At 27.2% G+C, this 9,481-nt stretch overlaps 1 protein-coding gene and 1 non-coding gene across 2 annotated transcripts; one reads left to right on the forward strand and one right to left on the reverse strand.

Annotated features, from left to right (window-relative positions):
- The first annotated feature begins 302 nt into the window (after nucleotides 1-302).
- On the forward strand, nucleotides 303-517 carry LOC128279889 (small nucleolar RNA U3). The gene has a single exon (XR_008270081.1). It is a non-coding gene; the product is annotated as a small nucleolar RNA U3 (small nucleolar RNA).
- A 76-nt stretch (nucleotides 518-593) lies between these two features.
- LOC108469127 (dirigent protein 19) lies at nucleotides 594-1,456 on the reverse strand. The gene has a single exon (XM_017770017.2). The coding sequence runs from the start codon at nucleotides 1,351-1,353 to the stop codon at nucleotides 760-762; it is 594 nt and encodes a 197-aa protein (XP_017625506.1). The 5' UTR covers nucleotides 1,354-1,456; the 3' UTR covers nucleotides 594-759.
- Between the last annotated feature and the right edge of the window lie 8,025 nt (nucleotides 1,457-9,481).

The following is a 9,481-nucleotide window of genomic DNA, read 5'->3' on the forward strand; positions in this document are numbered from 1 at the left end:
AATTTAATAATATATATTAAAAATTCCTTCTTAAATTTCATGAAAATAACGTTTGCTTTCTATATTATTTTCTCCAAATAAATTAATTTGTTAGTTTAACCGATAGACAAAAGAAAGCATTTTTTTTTTAAATTAAAGGCTAAAAAAACTAAGAATTGTTGATTGGCAGCAAGATATTGTGGAAGACACGTGTAGGATGATGAAACACGGACTGTTATTGTCGGTAGCTGATTAAATCCCACATCGGGTAAGAAACACTAAGATGAAATGGTATTTAAGTTAGAATCAGGAAATACAAGGATACGACCTTACTTGAACAGGATCTGTTCTATAGGCTCGTACCTCCTTATCCTTAAGCTCTAAGGAGACAGGATTCCAAGTCTGGTTGATGAATGGTGGCTGTGTGATCAGAGCGTGATTATTGGCTGGATGGTTCGATATTGGATCAGCTTAGCTGCAGAGGATCGTTCTCCGCCAATACCTTGGCTGAGATGGTCACACAGTTGTCTGACAGACTCCTTTTTTTTTTTCTACTTTTTAGTCGGCATGATATTTTAAACATAAATTTTAATAAAAATTAAAAAATCGAAATCTTTTAAAACTAAAATGAATTAAATTAATTAAAAATCAATCTAATCCACCAATTAAAAAGTTTACTTATTATACTTAAACCAACATAATATAGTTGAATGTGGGGCAGTACAATATGATTAAAGCAAATTTAACTTTATAATAATGCAAAGCAAATGGGTCAAATATTCAATAATGCATCACATAACAAGTGTATTCAACAATGGCATCTCCGGTTGTCAAGTTTAATGTATTAGTTCTTGCTTGAACATAGCCTCGGGCGAATCGGAAAAGTCCGCTGCCTCCGATCACCGGCATTTCCCTCACTTTGTTGAAAACTGGGTTTCTCCCCAACACTGTGATCGTGCTACCATTGTATTTCCCTTCCGTGAAAGCAAAGTTCATCGACATCAACAATCCCACTTCTTCTTGTGACGAGAGTGCGTAGAACCCTTGTGCTCTTCCCACTAGTTTCGAGCTTAGGTTCGGCCCTAAGGTTAATGGATTGTCGATCATGTTGATTATTCCGAACCCTGTTACCGATGCGTTAGAAGGTCGAACCACTCGTATCGACGTAGCATTGCGGCCACTAACAATGTCGTGCCAATAGATGCGAAAGTGACTTAGCTTTTCTTTTTTTAAGCCCATCGACTCTCGGTCAAGGCTCTGGATGAAGCCATGATCGTCATTGTTTTCGCCTCGAGTGCGTCGGATGACGCCTGAGGAGGATAAAATGGATAAGAAGATGAATTTGGAAGCTAAGAGAAGAGGAATCCTAGCCATCTTCTGCACGATCTTTGGCGCACAAGATGTGCTAAATTATAGAGGGATTTGGTATTGAATTCCTATAGAATGTGTACTATATATAACACAATGGCACCATGCGGGTTAGCTGGCATAGCTAAGACAATATTTAAAGGAGAAAAACATAAACAAGTAAATTTTTTAATACAAAATTTATATTTTATATATAATGAAATGATTTACTGATAGAGTAAATCATAATTTTAGAGTTAAAATTAATTCTATTGATGTAATGGGCGAAGGTAGAAATTTTTGTTAGAGGGGTTGAAATCAAATTTTAATTTTATAAATATTTTAATAGTATATATCTTTATAATTTTTAAAAATTAAATCAAAATTTATCATTTTAAGGAGTCAAAGTGTAATTTTATATTTACTGATTTTAAAATTTTTAAAAGGTCCCAATAAAATTTTTCAATGTTAGGGGTGAGGCGGGGCCGGGCCGAGGCGGGCCGGGCCGGGCCGGGCCACTGCTAACCCCTAACTACACCCCTAATAATAAATGGTAACTTCAGTTGCAATTTATAACTTTTATATATATATATATATATAAAAGATATTTAATCAAGTGAAATTATGGTTAAATATGCTTATCCACTATGGGATCTTTCTGTGACAATCTTTTGTTTTGTGAAATTGTGAAATAATCTGAGTTGTGGAGGAGGAATTGAGAGGATATTTATGTTCCTCTTTAATTAAAATGTAAATTATTATTGATTTATAAAAAAAAAAAAAAGACTGTTCTGAAGTTCTGAAATTGTGTCATGTTATTACCTAATTATTTTTTAAACAAAATATAATTGTTTAGGTGATGACGTGATGTAATCTCAAAGATTAATTGTTACTTTATCACTATTAAAAATTACTCAGTGTTAATAAATTATATTAAAAATAAATAAATTAATAAAAACACATGACAACTTTTTAACTCAACTATCGGTTCATCCGATAATAATCCAATTTTTATGTGTATATATAAAAATGACAATTTAGTCCTTCATTCATCAAAAATGGACCCAATTCACTAAAACTATCTTTGGGGCTGTTCTTGTATTCCTTTGGCATAAACTCTATACATTATGGACCAGCCCACCATGGTTAAAGGGGCATATAGATCCTTGGAACATGTATCAATGAAGTCCAGGCATGGAACATAGATGTCTGGTTTTTTGGTTGCATGCAAAGTGCTCAGAAAATCCATTCTACATATCTGTAGGAGAATCACAGCATATAACCATAGCCATCTGGTATGGTTCAATGATGTAGCAGCAAGTGGTTTTAATTGCATGCCTTGGGGTAGAAACAGTGAGGAAACAATACTCGAACCATCGTCGTAAAACCGGCAACCGCCTACACTCAAGACTCGTCCCTCCCGTGGTTTCGACTGTTCTTTTATTTCAAGCTTGCAGACAGTTGATCCTTGAATGTCTAAATCAGAATAGAATGTGTGTATTGCAATAGGATGTTCTAATTCTTGCATGTAGGATAGTCCCTGTTATTCACCAAAGTAATAAAAACCAACATACCTATATATATAGATAGATAGATATTTAAGCCCTTTGAATTTTAGGAATGAAACATTAAGTCAAAAGCAAACAAATGAGGGCCCGTTTAAAATATGAATTGAGCTCGGGCTTAAACATTTAAGGTCTGAGTTTAGCCCAACCCCCTTTTTTTATGTAATTTTACATAGATTATATATTACTATAATGTAAACATTAAATACATTTTTAAATAATATAAATATATATTTTTAAAAAATATGGGTGAGTCTAAAATGAGCTTAAGTTAGCTATTTAAATAGAAGTCGGATTGCATTTTGCCCCGTCTATTCAAAAAATGGGTAAATTAGTCATTGTATGTTAAATCAAAGAGCAAACTGATCATTTTGTTAAAAATTCCATCAATTTTACAGTTAAAAATTAGTCTCTATACATCAACATGACGTGCCACGTATCATTGTTTAGTAATTCCATTAGCTACGTCAGTTTTTAACAATACAAATAGATGAAATTTTTAATCAAAAGCACCAATATGCTCTTTGAACTAACATACAACGACTAATTTACCAGTAAAATTATAATTTAACTCTTAATATAGAAGCCTCGGTTATATTTTTACCTTTTTGTCTTATTTTCTTTCCTTACAAGCTTACATTCTTTACGTTATTTCATTACAATATCTATAAATCAATTTAAACATTAAAAATATTTTAAAACAAAAAAATTTAAAAAAATCTAGACCCATTTTACTGAAAAATATTGCTTATAAACATGTGTTACTATATAGTTGTATAATGATTTATTTAATATTAAAAATAATATTTTATTTAAAGACAAAATTAAATGAATGTGTGCCCAATTGATAATAATTTAGATTTATCGGAAACCGCAACATGTTAATGTGTGAATGGATTCATTGAGACAGCCTCATTCTCATTCTTCAATTTATTTATTTATTTATTTTTAATTTAAAGAACCTTAAAAGTGACAACCTAGGATTCTGATATCGACATATTAGATGGTAATAATGACATACCATCATGAGTTTTTTTTTCCTATTTTTAATATAATTTTTATTTTATGATATATTCACGTTTGTTTTACAGTTCGAGTTTTGACTGTTTTTTTAATAATATTATTTTTAATTTGTATTTTTTAAAAAGTGTGATATATCTTATTATTGTAATAAATATTTGAAAATTAAGAATTAATCCTGAAATAATTTTAGGGTGAAAATAAAATTATAATTTTTTAATAGGATTAAAATATATATTTTTACTATATTAGTTTGTAATCTTAAATTTTTAAATAAATTAAAATTGAATTTTATAAATTTTAAAGGGTCCGCATGGGTCCAATTTTATTGCAGCCTAAACTGGAATATAGTTTGGTTTATTTTGGTCTTAGTCCTTGAACTCAAGATAAATTACGACTTCAGTCCGTTTGTTCATCATAATGATTTTGTTTTGATTGTAAATCCTTGTTGGGTACTATTTGTGATTGAAATTAAGTGGTAACTTCGTAAAAAAAGTCTTTTCTAGTATATAATATTAGTATTATATGATAATATTTATTTATTAAAATATTAAAATATGCCAGAAGTCCCTGCATTCTTGAAAAATTTAAAATTTAATCAACGTACTTTTATTTCTAGAAAATTAGTTCTTTTATTTTTCAAATTTCAAAATTCAAGTCAAACTATTTTTTTTTGTTCATTTTGTTGGTTTGGTATTTTAAAATTTAAAAAATTCTCAGTAGCTATGTAATTAAAAAAATGATGTTGTAATGAACATGAATTTAATCCAAAAAAATAACAGTTGGACTTAAATTTTAAAATTTGAAAAACATGATGACTAAATTTCTGAAAATAAAAATTGGTTTTAACCCGACTTAATTCCAAATATTGCTTAAATCCAATATATCAAAGATCTAGAAAAAAATACATGAGTTCATTGATTATTATTTTATTTTTTTCATTCAAAATTTATTAGTGGACCACATTGCATATGAACCTCCAAACTCAAAATCAAACACTACAAAACATAAAAATAACTTTTTTTATTAAATTGAAACAAAATTCATGTGAGCAATGGATAAAAAGGGGAAATTTGACTTTGATACACTTTGTTTTGAATTAAAATTAGGGGTTGAACCTTTGAATTACATTTTGACCAAAATGTTTTAGTTCAATGAATTTTCAACCCTAATTACAATTCAACTAAATTTGATAATATTTTTTTTTGCCCATATTCAGGAGTAGAGGTGTTCATGGACGGGTCAGGTTGGGTTCAAGTCGGGTAGAGTCTAAGTATGATATTAACATATTTTATGTTTTCTCAAGCTCGACCAAACTTAATATATTAGCTTAAAATTTTGCTCGAGTCTACCCATATTTGCAAAAAAATTAACTCAAGCCTATTTTAGGCTCGTCCATATTATTTTTAAAAAATATTTATGTTATTTTAATTTAATATTTTTTTATTTTTTATTTATTAAAAATTTTTAGACAATCATTTTAACATTATTTTAATGTTTACATCAAGAGTAGTGTTATTTATTTAGTATATGTTTATATTTTTAATGTGATATAAATTACCTAATATATAAAAATAAAATATTATAAACTTAAAAATGAGTCGGGCTAAGCTCAGGCTTTGAATGTTCAAGCTCGAGCCGAGCCCATGTTTTAAATTAGCTTAATATTTTTATCCAAATCCTCCCAAATTTCGGGCAATTAGATCGACCAATGAATAGGTTATTCAAGAGCAAACCCAAAATGGAAAATTGCAATTTTATCCTATTATAAATAGTCAATTTATAATTAAACGTGTAGTAAAATTGCGCTTTATCCCCTCGAAAATAAAAATTTTGTTTAGTCCCTTTAGAAATGACGAAATCATAAATTAATGCATGATAAAAAGTATATGTTGACTTCTAAAGAACTTATAATTTAATTTTTAGCCCCTAAAAAGAATTCCAAATTTTCTCGTATCCACATTAGTTCTTGAATTTGACAATTTTTTTCAATTTTAATCTCTATCATAGCGTAGCACCATATTAAAATGCCACGTCATCTCATGTGTCAAACAGAAAAATATTACCAAGTTAGGGATTAATATAGATTAAAAAAGTTCAGGGACTAAATTAAAAAATTATCAAATTTAAGATTTAGCCGCCAAAGTGATGTCCCCTCCTTTGACTAGACCCCCTGATACCGTTGGAATGTCCTGCACACTTGAAAAATCCAGGGAAAAAAAAATTGGCTTTATTTGGTAATTGGTATGATTGATAATATAATTTTTTATTTTCCCAAAAAAATAATACAATCTTTAAATTGGTTAATGCAAAATAATAATTGGTTCCCATTTTTAAGAAAATAATCGAAATTGATTCTCATACTAAGTATGAAATAAGTTTATAACTCATGGTCAGCATCTATTCTTTTAATAGATCTACAAAATATAAAGAATTAATTATCGAGCTCACCTCAATAAATACATCGAAAAATCAATATATATAAATATATATATATATATGACAATAAAGGCAAATATTATATTAAATTGGCACGTTGGTCCAACAACGTCACCAGTGACTTCAATTTTAATTTGTTTCTTGGGGGCCAATTAATGGATTAAATGTGAAATTTAATATTTTAATTAATACATTTAGCAGTTAGTCAACTTTAATGAACATATATTAATTAATTAATAAGATGAAAGCAAGATAGTCATATAATATATATAAATAAATATATACGACAGACATATTTAAATATTATTATGATGTTTATAAATTTAACATATATGATCATTTGTAAGTTTAAAATTCACCTAATTGCTTCAAATCTCAGGAAAAATGATATTTAATTTAGTAGTGATTTGTTTTTGTTAAGAATATGGGAGTTAATTGTAAATGTATTAAAAGAAATAATTATTACATATGTTCGGGTTTTTTTTTAATTTTGCATTGTTTTAGAACCTCGAACCTTGAACCTCAAACCTAAAACCTAAAACTCAAACCTAAATCTTGAACCTTAAATCTTGAACCCTAAACTCAAAACCCGAACCCCGAACCTTGAACCATGAGTTTTCAGGGTTTATCCATATTCTTAAAGTATAATAGATAACATTAATCAAAATAAAGTATAGTGACAAATTTCAATATCCACTTACAATGTGGTAGCAAATTTGCAAATTTACACTATAACCCTTTAATATTTCAAAGTAATAGTTCAATTTTAGCTAGTATAAAAATTTATATAAATAAATAAATATAAAAATAAACACTAAAATGGAATTAATTAGAATAAATATACACAATTGTGATATATCTATACCTATACTATATAAAAACTAAAATACATTATTTTGAGGTCTTTGTTATTTTATATTTTTTTTATAAAATATATATACTTAATTAGATTTAAACCTATGTTTCTATAGTTTTCAACATTTGTACTTTACCATTCAGTCAAATCCTTATTTGTTATCTATATTGATTTTTATAAATATATTTATTATATGATTTTATTTTTCACTTCAGATACGCCATAATCTAGTATTATTATAGTGTACTTGACTGAGTTAATTTTACCGATCAACTAAGTCTCAACTCAATTATGAAATTAGAAACAAACTATTCCTTTTACAATGCAACAAATATTATTCTGGGAATATTTTTTTATATATTTTGATAAATTTAGAAGAATACATACACGTTAAGAATCATATGTTTTGAACTCAAAATATCATGAGTTTTACATTTTACAGCTTTGATCAAAGTCACATTTAATTTTATTTTCAATTTTTATATATTTGTTACATAATTTTTTCATCCATATCGTGCGTGCACCGCAATTTAATTATATGTAATGCTTTTGATTGAATTTAATATCACTCAAACTCAATGACACCTATGGTTTTAGTAGTTTTGTTTATTTTAAAAAGTAAAGGGATAAAACAACATTTAGTCCCTGAATTTGTTAATTTTATCCAATTTGGTCCTTGAATTTAATATCACTCAAACTCAGTGACACCTATGGTTTTAGTAGTTTTGTTTATTTTAAAAAGTAAAGGGATAAAACAACATTTAGTCCCTGAATTTGTTAATTTTATCCAATTTGGTCCTTGAATTATTTTTGTTCACATTAATTTATAAAATTACACCACATCATCACCGCAAAGTGGATAAATGATATAATTAAAACAATAATCAAAGAAAAGAATAATTAAAAACATGATTTGCCCCACAATCTCTGAGATTTTTAAGGATCAATTACAATCTCATAAAATAATTTAGTTTCATATTTTAATATCATATGCATGTTGGAAATGTGGATTTTGAATAATTGTTAAAGAGATTTACTTAAGTTACAAGTATAATTATGTACAATTATAAAAATAGTATATATCAATTATTACAAAAATAGGATCTAGATGAGAATAATTCTAAATATTGTCTTTACGTTGCTCGATATAAATTAGAATAAATCTAGACAGAATTACATAGAGTGGGACTCAAAATCTCAACATTGCTAACACAACTAATGCCTCATTAGCAATAATTGTTAAAGAATTATATATATATACTAATTTTATAATTCAATATGGTTTAATTCAATTTCATCTCTCTACTTTACAAAAATTAAGAAGTTAATCCAATTATTGGCAAACACTATTAAACCTTATCATTAAATCGTTGACCTAAAAATCAATAGTTCAATAATTTATATGCAAAGAATTAACACAAATCGGAATTTAAGCAATGCATATGTAATATATTAGTAAGAATAGAAAATTCAAGTTATTATATTTATCACCAATTAGACTATTTTCTCAATTTTCATAAAATATAATGATCAAAATAGTGGTGAGCAAAATTCGACTCAATCCAAAAAATCGAAAAAATTTCGAATTCCGAGTTAACCAAATCAAGTTATTTGAATTATTCAAATCAACTCGAATAGTTCGATTCGAGTTTTGAGTTTGAGTTGAGTTGAATTTCACAATTCGAATAACTCAAATAATTCGAATAACTATAAATACTCTTTTGGTCCCTGTCAGCTTTAAAAATAAGTAAATTGGTCTCTCTTACAACAAAAATTACAAAAAAAAAATAATTTAAAAATTTTCTAAATTAGTAATTTGGGACCTAATTAACGATTCAAATTTATCATACTCAAATATCTTTTTTTTTTCAATTTTTTTGCTTTTAATTTTTTTTCAAATATATATGGTTTCAAATTTACGTGTTCTAACATTAAATTAGTTATATTGAACGATATTTTTATTTGACATGTTTAATTTTTTTTAATTTAACTCAAATAATTTCACTAAATTGGAATCGATTCGAATTTTATTTCACTCGACTCGATTCGAAAAAATTTCAAATTGAGTTAAGATGATAAAATATGATTCATGAACTCAATTAACTCAAAAAATTTTCACTTGATTTGATCGAACAATCACCTTTAGATCAAAATATGATAAAATTAATTTTTAAAATTTTTATAAAGTAGAGGGATGGAATTTAAAAGGGTTTAGTGTAAACAATTTAATATTCAATGCGAGAGGCTTACGAAACTAATTGAATTTTTTTATGTT

This window comes from Gossypium arboreum, chromosome 8 (assembly GCF_025698485.1).
Source record: "Gossypium arboreum isolate Shixiya-1 chromosome 8, ASM2569848v2, whole genome shotgun sequence".
Classification (NCBI taxonomy): Eukaryota; Viridiplantae; Streptophyta; class Magnoliopsida; order Malvales; family Malvaceae; genus Gossypium; species Gossypium arboreum.

Coding starts and splice junctions, on each gene's coding strand:
- LOC108469127 (XM_017770017.2), bottom strand. CDS start 1,353: ATGGCTAGGATTCCTCTTCTCTTAGCTTCCAAATTCATCTTCTTATCC.